Genomic DNA, 23,535 nt, shown 5'->3' with positions numbered 1-23,535 from the left:
CTTCTCCCTACACGCCACAACAAAATGGTGTAGTGGAGAGGAAGAATCGAACTCTATTGGACATGGCAAGGACCATGCTTGATGAGTACAAGACTTCGGATCGGTTTTGGGCCGAGGCGTCAACACCGCCTGCTACGCCATCAACCGGTTGTATCTACACCGAATCCTCAAGAAGACATCATATGAACTCCTAACCGGTAAAAAGCCCAATATTTCATATTTTAGAGTCTTTGGTAGCAAATGCTTTATTCTTGTTAAAAGAGGTAGAAAATCTAAATTTGCTCCTAAGACTGTAGAAGGCTTTTTACTAGGATATGATTCAAACACAAGGGCATATAGAGTCTTTAACAAGTCCACTGGACAAGTTGAAGTTTCTTGTGACGTTGTGTTTGATGAGACTAACGGCTCTCAAGAAGAGCAAGTTGATCTTGATGAGGTAATGAAGAGGCTCTGTGCATCGCGCTAAGGAACATGTCCATTGGGGATGTGTGTCCTAAGGAATCCAAAGAGCCTCCAAATGCACAAGATCAACCATCCTCCTCCACGCAAGTGTCTCCACCAACTCAAAATGAGGATGAGGCTCAAGTTGATGAAGAAGAAGATCAAAGAGATGAGCCACCTCAAGATGATGGCAATGATCAAGGGGGAGATTGAAAGTCGCCTAGAGGGGGGGTGGATAGGCGAAACCTGAAAATTAAAACTTTATCCCCCAACTAGATCCCTTGATTAGTGGTTAGAACAAGACAAACAATTATCGGAGTATAAAAGCTAAGTCCTTTGCTTGTAAAGAATGTTGCTTTGAAATAATGCGGAATTGATAATCAATATAACTACTAGATATATGGATAGTAAAGTAAGAAGGCTTAGATGAGAAGAGCAATAAGTCAAGTTTCTTTCTTGCGAAGTGTTGCTTCACTAAATGAGAATTTAACTTGAAGCAACACCAAATGATATTGACAAAGAATAGCGCAAGAAAACTTAGAGAAGGAAAAACCAACAAATCACAAGCAATAAACACAAATGACACGGGTGATTTGTTTTACCGAGGTTCGGCCCTCGAAGGCCTAGTCCCCGTTGAGGAGTCCACTCAAGGACGGGTCTTTTTCAACCCTTTCCCTCTCTCCACCGATCACACAAGGATCGGTGAGCTCTTCTTCTTCTCAAGGATCACTCTCGATCCCACAAGGACCACCACACTCTTTGGTGTCTCTTGCTAGCTTTTACAAGCCTCCAACACTTTGGAGGAAGTTCGAATGGGAGTCAAAACTCCACACGCAAATGAACACAAAGATGAAGCTCACACTATCTCTCAATGGATCTCACAAGGCACTAGGGCTAAACTCAATTGAGTAGCTCTCAATTGCTTGCTCTCTCTTTTGTGGCACTTGTATTGGTTGTAGTGGGTTAGATCTTGTGTATAGGATGTATCAATGAATATATGTGGTTGGGAGGGCTTGAGTATGTCAACTAGATGACTTGGAATGTTGCTTGGACTCCCACACATTGAAGTGGCCGGTTGGGGTGGTATTTATAGCCACCAACCAAAATGTAGCTGTTGGAGAAGGCTGCTGGCGATGGGCGCACCGGACAGTGTCCGGTGCGCCAGCCACGTCATCCTATCCGTTGGGGTTGGAGCTGGTCGACCGTTGGAGGCTTTGTCCTCATGTGGCACCGGACAGTCCGGTGCCCCTCTGTCCTTCTGCTCTGACTTCTGTCGCGTGTACTGTTGCGCACTGTTCGCTGTCAGAGTCGACCGTTGGCGCGAGGTAGCCGTTGCTCCGCTGGCGCACCGGACAGTCCGGTGTACACCGGACAGTCCGGTGATTTTTAGCGGAGCGGCCTTCCATTTTCCCGAAGCTGGCCAGTTCAGAGTCGCTTCACTCTGGAGCACCGGACACTGTCCGGTGAATTATAGTGGGTTGCGCCTGAGAAACCCGAAGGTGAAGAGTTCGAAGGCAATCCTCCCTGGTGCACCGGACATTGTCCGGTGGTGCACCGGACAGTCCGGTGTGCCAGACCAGGGAGCACTTCGGTTTCTTTTTGCTCCTTTGTTTTGAACCCTGTCTTGTTCTTTCTATTGGTTTTTGTTGAATCTTTGACACCTGTAGAACATGCAATCTAGAGCAAACTAGTTAGTCCAATTATTTGTGTTGGACATTCAACCACCAAAATCATTTAGGAAAAGGTTTAAAGCCTATTTCCCTTTCAGAGATGCAAATGATCAAGACAAGGAGGATGAAGAACCAAGGCCGCCACACCCAAGAGTCCACCAAGCAATCCAACGAGATCACCCCGTCGACACCATCCTCGGCGATATTCATAAGGGGGTAACCACTAGATCTCGTGTTGCACATTTTTGTGAGCATTACTCTTTTGTTTCCTCTATTGAGCCACACAGGGTAGAGGAAGCACTTCAAGATTCGGATTGGGTAGTGGCGATGCAAGAGGAGCTCAACAACTTCACTAGGAACGAGGTATGGCATTTAGTTCCACGTCCTAATCAAAATGTTGTAGGAACCAAGTGGGTTTTCCGCAACAAGCAAGACGAGCATGGTGTGGTGACAAGGAACAAAGCCCGACTTGTGGCCAAGGGATACTCCCAAGTCGAAGGTTTGGATTTCGGTGAAACCTATGCACCCGTAGCTAGGCTTGAGTCAATTCGTATATTATTAGCCTATGCTACTTACCATGGCTTCAAGCTTTACCAAATGGACGTGAAGAGTGCCTTCCTCAATGGACCAATCAAGGAAGAGGTCTATGTTGAGCAACCTCCCGGCTTTGAAGATAGTGAGTACCCTAACCATGTATATAAACTCTCTAAGGCGCTCTATGGGCTCAAGCAAGCCCCAAGAGCATGGTATGAATGCCTAAGAGATTTTCTTATCACTAATGGCTTCAAAGTCGGAAAGGCCGATCCTACTCTATTCACTAAAACTCTTGACAATGATTTGTTTGTATGCCAAATTTATGTTGATGATATTATATTTGGGTCTACTAACGAATCTACATGTGAAGAATTTAGTAGGATCATGACACAAAAATTCGAGATGTCTATGATGGGGGAGTTGAAGTATTTCTTAGGATTTCAAGTGAAACAACTCCAAGAGGGCACCTTCATTAGCCAAACGAAGTATACTCAAGACATTCTAAACAAGTTTGGGATGAAGGATGCCAAGCTCATCAAGACACCCATGGGAACCAATGGGCATCTCGACCTCGACACGGAAGGTAAATCCGTCGATCAAAAGGTATACCGGTCGATGATAGGCTCTTTACTCTATTTATGTGCATCTCGACCGAATATTATGCTTTCCGTATGCATGTGTGCAAGATTCCAAGCTGACCCTAAGGAAGCTCACCTTACGGCCGTAAAACGAATCTTGAGATATTTAGTTTATACTCCTAAGTTTGGGCTTTGGTATCCTAGGGGATCCACTTTTGATTTAATTGGTTATTCCGATGCCGATTGGGCGGGGTGTAAAATTAATAGAAAGAGCACATCGGGGACTTGCCAGTTCTTGGGAAGATCCTTGGTGTCTTGAGCTTCAAAGAAGCAAAATTCCGTCGCTCTTTCTACCGCCGAAGCCGAGTATATTGCCGCATGCCATTGTTGAGCGCAATTGCTTTGGATGAGGCAAACCCTTAGGGACTACGGTTACAAATTAACCAAAGTCCCTCTTCTATGTGATAATGAGAGTGCAATCCGCATGGCGGATAATCCCGTTGAGCATAGCCGCACTAAACACATAGCCATTCGGTATCATTTTCTAAGGGATCACCAATAAAAGGGAGATATCGAGATTGCATATATTAACACTAAAGATCAATTAGCCGATATCTTTACCAAGCCACTAGATAAACAAACTTTTAACAAACTTAGGCATGAGCTAAACATTCTTGATTCTAGGAATTTCTTTTGATGTCTTGCATACATAGCTCAATTACTATACCTTTGATCATGTCTCTTTCATATAATATGACTAATGTGTTTTTCAAGTACATTTCAAACCAAGTCATAGGTGTATTGAAAGGGAATTGGAGTCTTCGGCGAAGACAAAGGCTTCCACTCCGTCACTCATCCTTCGCCGTCGCTCCAAGCAACTCTTCGCTTTTGGTATAATCTTCACTCATATGTTTTATTTGCCAAAAGGGGAGACAGTAGTTAAAAGGGCTCTAATGATTCCGTTTTTGGCGATTTATGCCAAAGGGGGAGAGAGCATGAGGCCAAAGCAAAAGGACCGCACCACCACCAATTTCAAAATTTTAGTCTTTCAAGTTGGTTTTAAAGAAGTATTTTTAAATTGGTATCTTATGTGTGATATAATTTCAAATTGGTATACCCTCTTCAAAATTAACATCAAAACCCTCTTGAACACTAAGAGGAGGATTTCATTAAGGGGGAGTTTTGTCTAGTGAAAGGAATAGCATTTGAAACAGGGGAGAAAATTTTCAAATCTTGAAAATGCTTCTCAAAATCTTATTCATTTACCTTTGACTAGTTGCAAAAGGACTTTGAAAAGAATTTACAAAAGAATTGCAAAAACAAAACATGTGGTGCAAGCGTGGTCCAAAATGTTAAAAATGAAGAAACAATCCATGCGTATCTTATGAGAATTTCTATTGGCCCAAATTCTAAGTAATCTTTGCACTTACAATTATGCAAACTAGTTAAATTATGCACTTCTATATTTGCTTTGGTTTGTGTTGGCATCAATCACCAAAAAGGGGGAGATTGAAAGGGAATTAGGCTTACACCTATTTCCCAATTGATTTTGGTGGTTGAATTGTCCAACACAAATAATTGGACTAACTAGTTTGCTCTAGTCTATAAGTTACACAGGTGCCAAAGGTTCACAAAAAGCCAATAAAAATACCAAGAAAAGGGTTCAACAAAAAGGAGCAAGGGATAATCGAAGTGGTCCCTGGTCTGGCGCACCGGACTGTCCGGTGTGCCACCGGACAATGTCCGGTGCAACAGGGAACTCCAAGCTGAATTCAACACCTTCGGGAATCTTCAGAGGCGCTCCGCTATAATTCACCGGACCGGACAGTGTCCGGTGCCCCAAAGGAGAGCGGCTCTGAACTCGCCAGCTTCGGGAATCTGCTCCGCTATAATTCACCGGACAAGTCCGGTGCACACCGGACTGTCCGGTGAGCCAGCGGAGCAACGACTACTTCGCGCGCAACGGTCGACTGCAACGCATTAAATGTGCGCCTACGCGCGCAGAGGAGCAGAGCACGCGCGGGTGGCACACCGGACAGCCTACAGGGCCTGTCCGGTGCACCACCGGACAGCCAGGCGAGCCCACAAGACAGAGCTCCAACGGTCGGAACCCAACGGCCAGGTGACGTGGCTGGCGCACCGGACAGTCCGGTGGCGCACCAGACTGTCCGGTGCGCCATGCGACAACAGCCTCCACCAAACGGCTAGTTTGGTGGTTGGGGTTATAAATACCCCCCAACCACCCCACATTCAAGTCATCCAAGTTTTCCACCTTCCAACTACTTACAAGAGCTCTAGCATTCAATTCTAAACACACCCAAGTGATCAAATCCTCTCCCAATTCTACACAAAGCATTAGTGTTTAGTGAGAGAGATTTGTTGTGTTCTTTTGAGCTCTTGCGCTTGGATTGCTTCTTTCTTTCATTCTTTCTTGCGATCAACTCAATTGTAACCAAGGCAAGAGACACCAATTGTGTGGTGGTCCTTGCGGGGAAGTTTGTTCCTGTTTGATTGAGAAGAAGAAGCTCACTCGGTCCGAGGGATCGTTTGAGAGAGGGAAAGGGTTGAAAGAGACCCGATCTTTGTGACCACCTCAACGGGGAGTAGGTTTGCGAGAACCGAACCTCGGTAAAACAAATCCGCGTGTCACACTCTTTATTCGCTTGCGATTTGTTTTGCACCCTCTCTCTCGGACTCGATTATATTACTAACGTTAACCCGGCTTGTAGTTGTGATTAAGTTTGTAAATTTTAGATTCGCCCTATTCACCCCCCCCCCTTTAGGTGACTTTCAACAATCAAATAATATAAGCCTTATATCTTCCATGTGCAACCAACTACACAACCACCACGAGCGCACAAAGCACATATATCTGTTTTCTCCCCAATGTCTCATTTAACAACTAGATACGAGGGCGCTCGAAATGCGTAGATCTATTTTTCTCCCCACATCTCTCCTAACAACCAGATAAGATAAGCCTTTCTCTTACATGCGCAACCAACCAACCACCACGAGCGCGTGCGAAACGCATAGACTGTTTTTCTACCCCAACCAACCACCACGAGCGTGTGCGAAGCGCGTAGACTGTTTTTCTTCCCCACGTTTCGCCTAACATACATATAAGATAAGTCTTAGCTCTTGCATGCGCAATCAAACAATGCAACTACCACAAGCGCAAGAAGCGCGTATATCTGTGTTCCTCTTCCACATCTCGCCTAACAACGAGATACGAGCGCGCGCAAAACGTGTAGATATGTTTTTCTCCCCACGTCTCGCCTGACAAGGTAAGCCTTATATATCTCTTTCATGCACAACAAACCAACCACCACGAGCGTTTCAGGCGTATATCTTCTTTTTTCGCACGTCTCGCCTAACAACCAGATAAAATAAACCTTATCTCTTGCATGTGCAACCAACCATACAACCACCACGAACGTTTATGTTAACTTCCAACTTCCCATCTGTTTTCCCCTCTCTGCCTCCCTCACCCAGATTCTTCTGCAAAGGACATCGGACCATCATGCTAGCCTCCGTCTCGCTAGCCACCGTCATCATGCCTCATCTGCCACGTCGTGTCTCGAACCGCTGTCGCGACTCTCTGTCGCCATACGCCTTTGCAGGCTACGGGACAAGAACAATCTCATGGTACGAGGTACGAAGACATTTCAACTGACATGTGTGGCCCATTGTGGTCCTTGTCCATGCAAGAACATCCTTACCATCAGACATGCATGTCTCGTCCCCATTTTTTACTCATCACCCTTCCGTTTCGGACTTACTGTTCCATTCTGGACTTGAGCCGGCCATGTTTAAACGCCCTTAGCTCCATTTCATAGCGCCCGCCTGGCGTCCGCTGTCCGCCCGCGCAACAGCCGTCACACAATTCTCACTCCAGCAGCCCCTGCTCTGCCTGCGTCGCAGCCTGTGGCTGGCCGGCTGCTCCCGTCAACTGTGCGCCGAGGGAGAAGAAGAGGCGTGCCACCAATGATGCGTGCATGATCGGCTGACTCTCCACCGTCATGCACCTCTGTAGGCAACAGAACAAGAACACCTGAGGGAGAGGAGGTGTGGCCACGACGAAGCGTGGTTGAACAACCGACTCTCCACCACCATACACCTCTGCAGACAATGAGACAAGAATAGTTGAGAGAGGAGACGATGCCACCGATGATGCGTGGCTAAACAACCAATGAAAATATTTTATCGAATATCTATGTGTCATACAACGTACGAACATCATCCGTCTGATTGGTTGGTCGCATGGTCTCGTCCTGCGTCACTTCGTGCATTGACTTCATCTGAAAACTTATTTGGTTGCCTCTATATCTGGATCATAAGTTGTATAAGTAGATGCAAAACAAATCATTTTAAGGCTCTTTGGCTACATCCACTCATACGTAAAAAAATACCCGTTTCTGATCAGCCTGGATCGGACGAGCGTGAGTGAGCTTGTTCAGCTAACCAATCAGCCGGTATATGTATATGAACGATGGTAGATCCCCTGAAGCACATGACCCTAGAAGCATGTGGCTACGCTAGCTGGGCCTAACAAATTCGTCTATCAGCAGCATCGGAAAATATGATCCCTGGTCGCTAATAAGGCTCAATCGGTGAGCAAGAGTCGGAATATCTCAGATAACTCTTAAAGTCCAGATCATCCGATGGCTGAGACATACAGATCAGATCATGATAACGACATAATCAGCGAAACAAAACCAATTACTCCTTGTGTCAGTGTCACCTAGAGTAAAAAATGGCCATTCTTCCGATAAATTATCTCCTACACTTTTGTAAGATTTCAATAACGACTACAACAAAAAAATGACTGTCAGGAATTACACTGATCATCATTGTACGAATGATCACATAAATAGTTACAAATGAGACCTTGACCTACCCTATCTACAGAACAAATGTTAGTCAAAAGTCTCGACAGCAGCTCTTGACAGTTCCAAAAGTTCCTGAAAATTTACTCCTGCTTGGCAATTCGAAACTTCAATGGCTAGTTTGGAAACTCAAATCCCCTCTCCGGGGATTGGAGAGAATTGAAGGAGAAATTAGTTCATTTTCCTCTCAGGCCTATTCGGTTAGGGGTGGATTGAGGGAGATTGAGTTCATTTCCCTCTCAGGTCTTATTCGGTTAGGAGGGGATTTGGGATTGGGGAGGATTAAATCCCCTCCTATACAAATTTGTATAGAAGGGGATTAAATCCCCTAAAATCCCCATCAATCCAATTCAAACCGAACAAATCCTAAATCTCTTTAAATCCCTGAGAATTTGAATTTCCAAACTAGCCACAAAGGTGTCATCGAACCTTCCCCTGATCGCCTAACGCACCATAGGCTTGTCACACATCAAAACCTTCCTACTGGCGTATGCGCCTTCGGCAGTGTCACGTATAGTACCACGCCACCCCATAGCGCTTGTTATTTCTTTGATTTCCTGTATAACTTCTCTCCGGTCACGAATATATGCTTTACCACCTGGCCTGAGTATCCGGTCCATCTCCAGCAAGATGCTAGAGATATTACACCTAGAAAAGTTCAAAGCGTGTATTAGAATTTCCGAGTAACAGTAGACTGACACAAAAGTTCTAACATATTCATATTCAGAGGTATCTAAACGAATTTAGTTAGCAAAACATATGAGATACGAATCTTGAACAAAATTGCATTTCTGGTACTGTGTAGTTAAAGCAAATAGAAAGATATAAAGAATGTCACTTTCTAAGGAAATGGTTGTAGAATAAGTTCGTTTTTAGTCCCTTAACTCTAGTGTTTGTCTAATTTGTACCACAGACTACAATCCATTCGAATCTTATAGCCAGCTGTCAAGTGGTGAATTTTGTACCCACCCACCCAAAAAAGAACAATTTTCAGATTTAAATGTGTCAATTTGTTGTAAATCAGAAGATTCACATGAGATCGTGGGACGAATTTCATGTCTTGCCAGTTGCAAATGTGTGTCACTGCTGATGTGGCAAATGTGTCATCTTGGACTCCAAAACTCATTGCCATAATACCACATAATGCAATGTCGCTTGGAAAGGGTTCATGGTATAAATTGCACTGCCTTTGATGATTAAGGTAAGATTTAAACAGTACGACAGTTGAAGATGAAAAATAGATAAAGGCAAGAGTCCAGGGGGATAGACTGGACTTATTCCAAATTTCTAATAATCAAATAAAGTACATACCTTTTCTGCTCCTTTGAGAAAAGACCAGATGCATGCAGTAGATCATACGTCCTAGGGTATGTATCAAAGGGTTCACACCTACCCATGAAGCCAACATAATATTCAATTCATGGCAGAAATTTTTATGCTATAACCTATAAGTTGTCATGGATAGCTGAACCGGCTACCCATGACATAAGTTTTATAAAATTACATCAAAACAAATAATAAGCTTGCTGACCAATATAATCAGGCACGCCGGTTAAAAACAAATTTATGGCTACTCATTCAGACTTGTGAATTCTGATAAAGAAAAATTCCTAGTGGTCCAAGAATGCAAGAGCCAATCAAGAAATGGTGCAAGCGATTCTCTATCCAAAACATTATTAATTGCAACAAGTCAACAACAAAGTCTTTTCGTTCCAAGCAAGTTGGGGTATGCTAGAGTTGAAACACGATAAAAGCCAAGAGTTAAGATTCAGGCACGTGGATAGCGGTTCATGCAGTCCTATTTAAAGCTAAATCTTTGGGGTGTATTCCATCTTTTGAAGTCTTCTTTAGTGCCTCTTCTCATATCAACTTTGCCATTTTCCTATCTCTCTTCATACTAATATCATGTCTTAGGCATTGGCGGATCTAGAGGGTGGACAGGGTGAGCCCCAGTCCACCCTCTGATTTTGATCCTGTTAAAGTATATAGATGGTTTTGAATTGTTTGTTTCTTTTGATTCTCATACAATATTGATTTTCATAAGATTGGACCACCCTAACTTTAAATCCTAGATTCGCCACTGGTCTTTGGATCCCACTACGCATTGGTGCCTCTGGATGTCTTTGTTGGATATACAAACCATCTCAACCGGTGTTGGGCAAGCTTTCTTCAATCGGTGCTACCCTAACCTATCACATATATCATAGTTCTAGACCTGATCCCTTCTTGTATGGCCATAAATCCAACACAATGTATGCATTTCCTCAATGCTTATCTGTTGAACGTGTTGGCTCCCACTACGCATTGGTGCCTCTGGATGTCTTTGTTGGATATACAAACCATCTCAACCGGTGTTGGGCAAGCTTTCTTCAATCGGTGCTACCCTAACCTATCACATATATCATAGTTCTAGACCCGATCCCTTCTTGTATGGCCATAAATCCAACACAATGTATGCATTTCCTCAATGCTTATCTGTTGAACGTGTTGGCTTCTTGTAGGCCAACATTCTGCACCGTACAATATAGCATGTCTAACCGTCGTCCTATAAAACTTGCTTTTTAACTTATGTGATATCGTATTGTCCAGAAGAACGTCAGATGTTTGACACCACTTCGTCCACCCTACTTTGATTCTATAGCTAACATCTTCATCAATATCCATGTCTATTCGTATCGTTGATGCTAAATATCGAAATATATCCTTCTTGAGCACTACTAGACCTTCCAAACTAACATCTCCTTCATCATGTGTAGTGTCGAACTCACATCTCATATATTCTATGTTAGTTCTACTGAGTCTAAAACCTTTGGACTTCAGAGTCTCCCACCACAACTCCAGTTTCCTATTTACTCCTTGATTTTCATCAACTAGCACTACATCGTCCAGGAAAAGCATACACCAAGGGACATCCCCTTGTATGTCCCTTATGACCACTAAGGCAAAAAGATAAGGGCTCAAAGTTCACCCTTTTATGTAGTCATATTCTAATTGGGAAGTCACTCGTGTCTCCACTTGTTCGAACAATAGCCACAACATTGTTGTACATGTCCTTAATGAGTCCAACGTAACTTTATATCTGTCCAAAGCCCACTCATAACATTTCTTGGTATTTTGTAATAAAACTTCTCCAAGTCAATGAAAACCGTGTAGGTCCTTCTCATGCTCCCTATACTGCTCCAACACCTGTCTTATTAACAAAAGAACTTCATGGTTGAGCTTTCGGATATGAAACCAAATTGGTTCATAAATATTCTTGTTACTCCTCTTAGACGATGCTCAATAACTCTCTCATAGCTCTATAGTATGGCTTACCAACCAAACATCATTAATACAACAACAATAAAGCCTTTTAGTCCCAAGCAAGTTAGGGTAGGCTAGAATTAAAACCCAACAAAACCCATAAGAAAAGGTTCAGTCACATGGATACATGTTTTCCATGCACTCCTATTCAAGGCTAAATCTTTTGGTATATTCCATCCTTTCAGGTCTTCTTTTACTAGTTCTTCCAATGTTAACTTTAGTCTTTCTCTTCCTCTCTTCCCGTTGCTATCGCGTCTTAGGATAGGATCCCACTACGCATGGGTGCCTATGGAGGTCTTCGTTGGATATGACCAAACCATCTCAGCCGATGTTAGACAAAGATTTCTTAAATTGGTGCTACCCTTAGCCTATCATATATATCATAGTTCCGGACTAGATTCCTTCTTGTATGGCCGCAAATCCAACACAACATACACATTCTATAACACTTGTCTGTTGGAGGTTTTCAAGTCGATAAGTCGAGTCGAGTCGACAAGGTACCGAATTGGTGACTAGTCGATAAGTCAGTCGACTAGTCGTCGACTTGCCAATATAGTGGTTGTTTTGCCTATATAATGGACAATATAGAATTTATATATGAAGAAAGAGGATGTGACGGCGGAGAGGGTGACCTTGCTGCGAGGGCGACGTGCTGCAGGGGAAGGGCGGACGGCTTGGTGCACAGGAGGGGCGGCCGCCGGCGTGCTGCAGAGGAGGGGGGCGGCTTGCTGCACAGGAGGGGCGGCGGCTGTAGAGGAGGGGTGGCCGGCGGCGTGCTGCAAAGGAGGGGCGTCGGCTCTGTGCTGCAAAGGAGGGGCGCCGGCTCTGTGCTGCAGTGAGGGGCGGCTTCAGGTAAGTTAGGGTTTAGGTTTTGTAATGGGCCTTTGGACTGGTTGGGCCGAACTAGGAACAAGTCGGCCGACTTTCTAGCCCAAGTCGACGACTAGTCGACTTAGATATTTCAGTCGTTGGCAAGTCGAGCGACTTGCCAGAAAATTCGAGTCGGTCCCCCAAGTCGGCCTCTCAAGACCGCCTGGACAACTAGTCGACGACTTGAAAATAGGGTTGGACATGTCGTCTTTTTATAGGCCAACATTCACCATACAAAGCAGCAGGTCTAATCGTCGTCCTATAAAAGCTATCTTTTAGCTTATGTGGACGCCAGATGCTTGACACCATTTCATCCACCCTACTTTGATTCTATGGCTAACACATCTTCATCAATATCCACGTCTCTCTGCAGGGGCTTAGAGGCAGCGGTCGACAAGGGTGGTGGTGTAGAGGGAGAGGAAAAAGGCTCGGCTCCCACCATCCATCGGTATTATTTGAGGCCGAAGCAAGTGGAGGAACAATGGGCAGGGAAAAGGGAGAGCCAGCCATGGTCGGGAGAGAGGCTGGCGAGCTCCGGTCGACCAGCGACGACTGTGGAGGTCATGCGGCTGGGGGAGGATGGGGGAGGGAGGAAGAAGACCATCTCGATATCATGTTAGAGTAGTGATTTGAGGGAAAACCCCTAACCCTAAATCGGGGTAGGCACATGTGTACATATATTAAGAGTATATGGGCTAAGCCTTAGCCTATTACAAGAGACAATCGTTGCTGGGGCGGAAATTTGTGGACCCAAACACTCGAAAGCGGAATGACAGGTGGCACGACAAAACAGTAAGTTGAGAGCGCAAATTGCCTTGTCAAGTGGGTCCTGTCTGGCTACAGGACGGGGGTATTTATAGGGGCAGTCGAGGGTTGGTGGACCTAAGTACAGTTATACCTGCGACTACCAACTATATTCTCGACATGCACTGTACAACGGGGTAATTACAGGACTACAAGAACAAGTTTCCTTGTTACACCAGAACTAGTACCCTCCCTAGCCGCTAATAGGTGGGCCTAGAGTAGTTGATTGTCGTCCCACAGTGGCCGAACGGCACGAGGACCTGGCGTCTACCTCCTCTCCTTGCCATTGGAGATGTGGACACGTTGTTCCTGCCGACACGACGAAGTCGACCACCTTCGACCATGTTAGGTCTTCGGGTGGTATTCGAAAGCCAACCCCTTCGTAGGTGAGCACACCATGTTGACCTCGTCGTTGGGGCGAAGGGACGGAGGCCATTTCCTTCGATATCCGTCAGTTGGCCTTCGCTTCTTCCCTGTTTGACTGGCCATGCGCCTAACACTTTGGTAGTAGGTTAATATGCAAGGGAAAAATGGTCGAGGGGTTGTTCTATCCTCGCTCCAATACAAGCCCCCCGAGGGATGAGTTCAACTTGTTGAGTCGATCCCGGAGACTTTTGGAGGAGACGGACGAACGCTGCCCTCGATCACAAGTTGAACTTTTGCTTATTTGGAAAGAAGAAAAATAAAGCGAAGAGGCTGAGGCCTCCGAACGATGCGGAGGCAGTGTCTGATGACGATGTTGGGCTGGCCGCTATGTCGACCGATTTCACTGAAGACCTAGCAGCCACGAGCCAAACTGTCAGCAAGGTCATGTCGCCCGCAACTCTTCTGATGGCGCAGGCAAGGGCGGTCGTGGTCACCGGGGGTAAATATATTCCTGATGCTGCTGGTGAGGACTATGAACTGAATAGGCTAGCTCAGTCTCTTGATATTTTCCCTATGGTAGGGAAAAATGATCGAGGGGGCGTTTTGTCCTCGCTCCAACAATCATATACAGTAATCCAACATCATTGATCCTAAATACCTAAAGGTGTCCTTCCTTGGCACTAATTGACCTTCCAAACTAACATCTCCTTCCTCTTGTGTAATAGTGCCGAAATCGCATCTCATATATTCGGTTTAAATTCTACTGAGTCTAAAACCTTTGGACTCTAGAGTCTTCCGCCATAACTCTATTTTCCTATTTACTCTTGCCCAATTTTCATCAACTAGCACTACATTGTCCGCAAAAAGATACACCAAGGGATATCCCCTTGTACGTCTCTTGTGATCTTAATCCATCACCAAGGCAAAAAGATAAGGGCTCAAAGCTGATCCTTGATGTAGTCCTATTATTAGGCTATGTAATTATGGTGATCAGGCCTACCATATGAGCTGATTAGGCCTGCCATATGTGCCTTGGTGTTTATGGTAGTTGATCCTAGGCAAGGATCTACATTGATTGGGTGCTTTCTATAAACCTTATACGATCCTTGCCTATATATTGTACACCCCTTGTACCTTTATAATCAATCTACTATTGGCGTCATATACTTTCCTACATGGTATCACGAGATTATTTTGCTTCCTCTCTCTAGGGCTAGCCGTCGCCCTTCCTTCCTCCCTTCCGGGCTTTTGGCCACCGCCCCTCCGTTGGGTGGGTGCCACCCCTGTCCTTTTCCCCTCAGGGTCCTGGTTCACCACCCCTGCCCTTTCTCCCATGGGCGACGACAAGACCAGACGCCAGGCGACCGAGGAAACTGTCGCCCTCCAACAATGGATCACTGACTCGGTTGCCTCCTCCTAGGCTACCGCGCAGGCTGCCGCCAATGCTCATGCCCTCATGCAGACAGTCTAGCTGCTTCTGGAGGAGGAATGAGCCTCGACCGTCGCCCTGGAAACCAAAGGCTATCGCGGCTGACTCCTAGTCCTATCGTCCTCCTCTGCTACACCTCCAGGGGACGACAACGAGGTAGTCGTCATCACCACCCTCCACACTCAAGCCTGTGGTGTCCAGAATATCCGTACCATTGTCTCGATCACTCCGGATCCCTCTTCTACAGGCAAGGTTTTAAAGTCGGCTAGTCGACTCTAGTCACCTGAGCACCGATAAGGTGACTAATCGCGATTAGTCGTCGATTTACTCGATTAGTCGAGTCTAGTCGACTCCTAGTCGTCCACCTATAACAAGACCATATGTATATATCAATATATAAAGTTGTAGAAGGACTGCAATACAACAGTACACTAGTTGTAGCAGGATAGCAGTACACTGATTTCAGCAGCACACTGATTCAGTGGTGGACCCAAGATTTCTTGACTGGGTATGCGAGATCAAGAGATGTCCTAGGCACATTGCCGTAGTGGCCTAGTGGGTCGGGAGGATAGCCGCGGAAGGCAGAAACTAATGGGTCTGATAAGATCGTGGAGGAAGTTTTGAAGAGTAGAGATAGTGTTGCATACATACATATACTATATGCTATTTATATTTTGCAAAACAGCGCTGGAGGGGGGCTCTACAGACTACAGCCACCGCGTGATGGAGGGGGCGCAGCTGACGCTCGAGTAGAGGGCCGTCAGAGCACAGCAGCGGCAGGAGAGGAGGGTGGCGGCGATGGAGAAGGTGTGATGGCGCTGGGGAAGGGTGCACGCGCGAGCGTGACTGTGAGCTGCGTAATGTGTGTACCGTATTGGTACAAGTAGGGCAAAATAGTGTTTGTGTTGTACAGATGGTGGGTCGGCCCATGTAACAGAGATCGGATTAGTGGCACAAAACAGGCAAAACTAGTCGACCACTATACCTAGTCGGACGACTAATCGCGATTAGTCGGCGACTAGGACGACTAATCGCTTCCTAGTCGTTCTAGTCGAGTCGGAGACCCTAATCGAGCTCCCTCTAGCGATAAGGCCGACTAATCGCGACTAATCGCGATTAGTCGGATGACTTTAAAACCTTGTCTACAGGCCATGCTCGCTAGCGCGATCAGGTCCTGCTTACCCTGAAGCGTTATGCCCTCGATGACCTCGTCCTCTCCGACGATGTTCACACCACTAGTCTAGCATGGGAACGTATGGACAGCATCATTATCTCCTAGATCATCGGCATGATCTCCGCACTAGGGAGAGCGGTGTCACCGCTCGTCAGACTTGCCTGACCTTGGAGAACTAGTTCATTGGCAAATGACGAGACGCGTGCGCTTCACCTTGACACCACATTCCGCAACTTCATCCAGGGTGACCTGTCCGTGCACGACTATTATCGTAAGATGAAGGCCATGGCAGATTCTCTTCGCGATCTCGGCAAAAAGGTCTTTGATCGCAACCTCATCCTCAACGTTCTTCGTGGCATGAACAAGAGTTACGAGCATCTTCGGTCCATCATCACGCGAGCAGCTCGTTCCCAACCTTTCTCAAGGTCAGGGACGACTCGATTCTGGAAGAACCACAACTTGGCCCCAACTAGTCCACAACCGCTCCACAGGTGTTCTACTCCAACAGCTCCAACACCTCCACTCCCCCTGCCCAGTCCCACCCCCTAGTAATGGCGGCTAGGGACAGGGTCAAGGCCGCGAACAGGGTAAGGGTCGCAGCAAAGGCGGCTACAACTCCGACAGGGTAGCAACGCTAGTGGCCACAACAATGGTCTGTGGCTCTCCTGCTAGCATCCTAGCAGGCTGGCCCTCCTACAACCCCTAGCAGGGTACCATCGACATGTACCCTGGTCCTGTCAGGGGGGCAGCAACATCGTCCTCCGCAACAGCAGGCGTTCTTGACCTTTGGTTCCTTTGGCCAGCCAGGGCAGATGGCTGGACCGCCCTTGACTCTATGTTTATCAAAAACCCACCATATAACATTCCTTGATATTTTGTCATAATCCTTCTACAAATCTGAAAACTATGTGTAGGTCCTTCTGCTCCCTATACTGCTTCATCACTTTTCTTATTAAGAAAATGGCTTCCATGGTAATCAAACATTATTAATGGCAGTATATCAAATTCTAAAGAAAACCATTTTGAATAAAAAAAGAGCATACCCAGTACCAAAGGTCACACAGTAGAGTTTATGGAAGGAATAGAAAAAATAAAATAATATCAAGGAACAAAAGTGTACCAGTCATGAGCTACTCCAAGAAGCCCCCGATCCAAAATTACGGGCAGTGCATTTGGCTCATTAACAGGAACAACATTCATCACCCACCAATCAAGTTTCCGACTAATTAATGCAGCTGCAAACCTACATACAAAGTGGGAAGCAAAAACAAGAGAAAAATAAACAAGATTGCCTCATATCCACAGTCCATACATAAGTACATAAGATCCCATTTTCTAAATTCTTTTACAGCAAAGGGTAGCTAGACACCAACAAACAAAATAGAAACAAGAATGGATTTATTTCGAACTAAGTGGGTGATAGAAGTAAATTGAACACAAATTTATTTGTATTAAATATAGCACAACATCCTGAAACAGTTCCCTAAAAAAATCCTATTCTTCCCATCAACTGTGCAGATCTCATTAAAGAAAATAAAATACTCTCTGGTATAAGCGCAGTCCCAATCATGGAACTATGGGATAGTTTCCATACTTGTCGATTAATATAAACACTACACATGGAAACTATCCTTCCAATGGATAGTTTCTACAAATGTAATTTTCTTCCAATCATCTATCTTGTCTCTCATATCATCTACCTATCACAGCTCTTCCTATCTTGGTTCCCGTGTAGACATGGTTCCTTATATAATACACCATTTCCTTGTGTCCTTAACTCCAATGCTACATCAGCATTTTGTTTACTTGGTATCTTAATTACAGCTATGGAAACCACCCAATGGGACTGATCTAAGGTCCATTAGGTTTGTCTTTAAGTCAAATTTTGAGATTTTACTATCAACATCTTGAAGTTCACATAGGTTAACAGTACAAGGGTGTAAACACATAACTCTTTGTTTCAGATAATATTATTCACAGATATTACTAGTCAAAGTGCCATGTTGGAGACCGCGTAGAAGTTCTAATGAACACTGTTTTAAAGGCGTCGCCTAGGCGTCCAGGCGGTGGTCAACGCCTTGTCTCGCCATACCAATTTAAAAACCATGCTAATGAACTTGTATTTGTGATCGGACATCCGAGCAAGCAAATGAAAGGAAGAGATATGAGAAAAATACCCTCCAAATCCAGCCCTCATGTCCATTACATTTCGGAGTTTGAACTTCCTCCACTTAAAGACATGGATATAACCATCAATTATGTCCTCCCAAAATTTCGTTTCTGCTTTGATAATCTCATTCTTTGATGGGTAGGCATCCATTTCAACACCCTGAAGCCTCTTTGGTGGCTCCATTAAGCGTGCAGGCCATTGAACAGGAGGTGGTGCTTCGCCATTCTCTGGAAGCCGACTAATACAAGCTTTGAGACTAACATACCTGAGATAAAATAGAACACAAAGAATAATAAAAAGGGGGCTTTGCAACAAAGATATGTACAGGGCGACTGCTGATCAGGTAAGTCCATATAAACTTAAGCGCAATGAGATCTGATTTCTGATACAAACTTATAAAGAATACATAATCTCATGAAAATAGAACCCAGCAGCAGTAAGAAATGCTGGACCCAGCTTACAGAAGAGGATGCTAAATTGGTATGTATTTCAATAATTATAGCAACAGGCTAAATGAGTTAGATGAATACCAGACAACATCTGGGTTATCATCAGCATCACAAAGTGAAGGTTTGACTGCAGGACCACGGTTCATGTAGCAAGAGTTATTTAAGGGTTTCCTCCACATAGCAATATATCCCTCTTTCTTCACAAGCTCCCAACAAAGTCGGGTAGTGAGGTCCTCCATCTCTACACATGATTTTATACATAAGCGATAGTTTCAGGACAAACAAAACAAAAACAGCAAGTCATTGAATGTAAGCATATCAAACTGATGATGCAAAAAATCTAGACGACAAATAATTATCAGAGTATATTCCATAAAGTGTTTTCAGATTTTAAATCAAAAGCAACTTCCCTAAACCCCTTAGCATTCAAGGAGTCCTCAGTTATAATAGCAACTTGATAAGGTAGCTTTTTTCATCTCATATAAATATAGTTCTGCATGGATATATTACTATGAAACCATTCTCAAAGTTAAGGTGCCACTAGTCGGTTGCCCGTGCGTTGCGACGGCTTACAACAATACCCACGTAAACTATCCACCAAAAAAAATTCAAGTTTTTTTTTATTGTCTCCGCTCTCCGTATAATATTTTTTTGATTTGGCTAACTGATGTTATTGTTTACTCCATTCAATATGTCTTGGTACAACACGACCAATAAAGTGAGCGATTAGAAGAGAGTTCACAACGATTGACTGAATGAACAAAGATTATAAAATGACATAATTCCACCATACGAGACCAAATAAGAGAAAGTTTGTGAGCTCAAGTTTCTAAAATAAGTCACATGAACCCAAACTTATAAAAAAGATAGATCAAAATATAGAGTGATTGCTAAAGTCAGACATCAATAAAACTGGATGCGCTCCATATAAATTATGTTACTTCGTAGCAATTACTAACATTTAAAATCAACAAATAACATTTCATTTTAGATTTTTCTGTTGGTGTGACAAATCATTATTGCTCCATCCAATTCAGCAGCCTTAAAGCCATAGAGTCCATTGCGTCAATGTGGTCTCAGAAACGACCTAATGCTTGCAAGAGCCAAGAACGTTGTGTCGTGCTTGGGTTGTAGCCTCGTCCTGTAGTGCTGGCCCGGCCTGACACGATTATATATTTTTTATTTTACAAAAAACGTATATACATATATACAGTTTATATTCAATATTAAAATCATATGAGCATTGATGTTCTACTGGTTAGACAGCTTCACCCAGTGTCTCCTGCCCTTCTTTCATCAGAGCATGGGTTCGAACCCCACCTCCTACACTGTTTTTTAACATTTTAAGCTAATTTAATCAAATGGACCAACGAACTGGCCCGACACAGTCAGCAGGCCGGCATGACATGTCTGGGCCAGAGTTGTGGCCCACGGGCGTCTGGCCCGTGCCGGGCCGCCGTTGGCCATCTACAGGCGTGCAGCAGATTAATTTGAAATAGTTGGGAGGGGTTATTTGTAAAAAGATGACGTGAGGCGACCGTTGAAACTGATGCTTTAAGTATAGTATAGAAGTATAGATTAACGGGTCATAGAATAGTCACAATAATGCCTAAAATGTTAATACCTATCATGCAAATTAACTTATATGAGGGCACTTAGCATGTTGTGAGAAGGACAAATTCAAGTAAAAATACATAAAGTTGAATTAATAAGGCAAGGAGTTTTAAATAAATGTTAGATATATGTATACAGCAACACTGGCTATTTCTCATCAACAAACACAAACTACACAATTTGCCAGCTATATACTCAGGATAATAAGCAATAAAAGATTGGATTTGATTATGACAAAGCTTGAGCACTAAAGAAGAGCTAAAAAAACTCATACATGAGTTGTATGTTATCAGTTTATCACCCTAACAAAAGAAAAGGTACAGCACAGTAAGTACAAAATACCTTTCCATGCCTCTTGTTGGGCCTGTTCATGCTTATAAACAGGTTGTGCTGCCCAAGCAAAGTAGCCTCCAGCTCTAAGTAATCTATTAACCTCCAGGAGCAGGATACCATCTCCAAATAAACAAATATGATAACAAAACTTAGGCAAACTTGGAAAGTACATAGATGAGTGGCACATCATATTTGCGATCAAGTTTAAATGTAAAGATATACAATCAATAATAACTTTTAGGTTGTTCATAATAACTCACCTAGTTTTCTATCCGTTGATTAAAAGTATTTCTTGCTTTGATAATCATGAAATAAATTCAACATCTAACAATGACAAATATTCTTTGAGAATGTGAACAAGATATCATCCCAGCAGACCTAGTGGAAAGACTAGGAAAATTGGGAGAAAAAAAAAGTGAGCATTCAGACAAACTGCGAAGATACAGAAAGGCAACAAACAAAGAGTGCGGTGTTTAATTAAAAATAATTATATAGCAATCACAGCTCACCATCACGAGTCCAATTTATTCGGCAGCGTGAGCAATGAATCATATCAAACGCTTGGCTTGGATATAATAACCGGCGTGTTGCAAATGCTGCTACCATTGCAGGAACACCACGCTCAAGAGCAAACTGTATCTGATTTTCATGAACATCTTTTGGAGCTATTGACAATGTCAGGACATCACGTGAAAGTAAATAGGCACCAAAACTTGCTACTCCACAACCAACATCCAGGACAACTCTAGTATGAGATCCAAATGCAACATTTGGTACCATCTGGATGAGCAGAGGGAAACAGGTGGCTCTAGTCAGAGTCGTGATTAAATTTCAAGCAGTTTGAAGAATGTTTGACATCAAACCTGGGAAATCTGGTCTAGGTATCGATTTGCTCCATGAATGAATTGAGTTCCGCCTCCAGGAAATCTGAATTTATCTTTGACCTTGGTGATCCAATTCTGTCCTCCTTTGTCATCAACCAATCTTGTGTGAGGCACATTGCTAAACCAGACCTGCATTCAATCAAATAACATAAGAAAGCCCTCTAACTTGAAAAAAATGGTTTCTGCATAATAGCCAAGTCAGCTAGGTCAAATAGAACAGTTATGGTTCTAGGGACTAAAGTTTAGTCCGTGTCATATCGGATGTTTGAATGGCTATTACGACTATTAAATATAGTCTAATTGTAAAACTAATTACAGAACCAAAGACTAGATGGTGAGACAAATTTGTTAAGCCTAATTAATCCATTATTGACAGATGTTTAGTGTAGCATCACATAAGAGAATCATCACAATCTATGCGGAAGTTGATGATAAGCTGTTTCCATAATCTATGATGATTGACAAATGTTTCCTGTCGCATCACAGTCTATGCGGGTTGCTACTGGCAATGATCCCAAAAAAATACATGCTCACCTCGTCTCTGCTCTGAGGCCAGGGTATGGGAGCCTTGTAGCCCTTGGGCACCGGCACGAGGCAGCTGAGACCCTTGTCCTGGGCAGGGCAGTGCCGCTCAAACCGCTCCCCGCGCTCCGTCGAGGGCAACCGCTTGATCTCCTCCTCGTTGTCGAGGCAGGGTATGTACTCCCTCATGCTCTCGGGACAGACCAGGAACCTCCCAATCCGAACCCTGGGTGGTCCGCCGCTGGCGCCTCCGTTGCTAGGCTCCTGCGGCGCGGTCTCGTCGCTGGCCAGATCGGTGTCGTTGGCGCCGACGCTCCCGATGTCGAAGTCGTCCTGCATAGCGCCGTCCTCGCCGACGATGCCGAGGCGCGCTGGTGGTGGAGGGGGCAGGAGGGGAGGCGGCGGCGCCGGAGTCGGTGGTGGTAGCGAGGGCGGGGGGCAGGCATTGGGAGCAGGAGAAGCAGGCGGGGTGGTGGGGGTAGGGATCAGAGACGGTTCGAAGGAGATGTTGGAGTTGGGGGAGAGCGCGACGGCAGGAGAGCGGGAGGACCTGGACGCCAACGAGGAGGAGGCGGACGAGAAGAAGACAAGGCGCGGGTAGGCGTTGGGCCAGTGGTAGCCGACGAGGAAGGCGACCGCAACGGCGAAAGCTAGGACGGCGGCGCGGAGGAGGTGCGGGCCGCGGAGCAGGTCTACGACGTGCGCGCCCAGGGCCTTCATGGCTGGGCCCTCGGGCCTCGGGGGATGTCGGCGCCGTGCCTCTGCGCCCGTCTGCGTCGTTCAGAGACGGTCGTGTAAAGTTTAGGGGTGTTTGTTTGAATTTGACAATTTTTGTGACTAACCCTATACTTCGTACCTTTGTTCCAAATTAAAATTTATTTTTGCTTAATTATTGGATTCATATAACATTTGATGTATGTGTTTTGTACATGTTTCTAGATTCATCATCATCCAATTGAATATAGATATAAAAACTAGAGCTAAAACGAATACTATTTTAGAACGAAGAGAATATTTTACAAATTATTTCACTCACAATGCAGGAAATTAGGCTTGAACAAGTGAAAATACCATGTTGGTACTTCGTAACTGGGTACCCTCTTCTACTGTGTCAGTACCAGATGTCTGTGTGGTTACCTATAATCATGTATTAAGGAATTGAACAGTTGATCCCATGGGTTCGGACCTCTCTGATGTGGCCATTGGCCTCAGGACCCGCTCCCGCTTGGAGACAGGTCCGGTGCCACCACGTATCCTAGAGGGCAAATGCTCAGTAACTACTATCATGAATTTGAACCCCTAGAGATGGGATCCGGACCTCCACGTATGTCGTCTAGACCCCCATAGGTGGGTCCCAAACATCCACATATGCCATTTGGACCCCGATAAGAGGGCCATGACTTCAAGCCAGCATGCGCTCTTGGTCCCTGCTCTCCACTCGGGTAAACGTCTAGTGCGTGAAACAAGCCTTCGGCTGGAAGCAAACTCGCCTGTCTACATTTAATGTG

General features: G+C 44.7%; 1 protein-coding gene across 2 annotated transcripts; it reads right to left on the bottom strand.

Moving 5' to 3' along the window:
* Positions 1-7,958: 7,958 nt before the first annotated feature.
* On the bottom strand, positions 7,959-22,801 carry LOC100382186 (uncharacterized). 2 transcript variants are annotated; one of them, NM_001366776.1, is made up of 9 exons: positions 22,040-22,735; positions 21,485-21,634; positions 21,131-21,401; positions 20,631-20,741; positions 18,756-18,915; positions 18,233-18,490; positions 17,176-17,298; positions 9,421-9,498; positions 8,475-8,757 (listed from the first exon to the last, which is right to left on the bottom strand). In NM_001366776.1, exons 1-9 carry the CDS (start codon positions 22,364-22,366, stop codon positions 8,553-8,555), a joined length of 1,683 nt encoding a protein of 560 aa, NP_001353705.1. In that variant the 5' UTR covers positions 22,367-22,735; the 3' UTR covers positions 8,475-8,552. The 2 variants fall into 2 exon arrangements, with proteins under 2 accessions (XP_035821842.1, NP_001353705.1); XM_035965949.1 differs by lacking the exon at positions 9,421-9,498 and having other exon boundaries at positions 7,959-8,757; positions 22,040-22,801.
* Positions 22,802-23,535: the final 734 nt, after the last annotated feature.

This window comes from Zea mays, chromosome 3 (genome assembly GCF_902167145.1).
Source record: "Zea mays cultivar B73 chromosome 3, Zm-B73-REFERENCE-NAM-5.0, whole genome shotgun sequence".
NCBI classification, from domain to species: Eukaryota; Viridiplantae; Streptophyta; class Magnoliopsida; order Poales; family Poaceae; genus Zea; species Zea mays.
The sequence above is the reverse complement of the archived record's forward strand: the minus strand, read 5'-3'. Positions and strand labels throughout refer to the sequence as shown.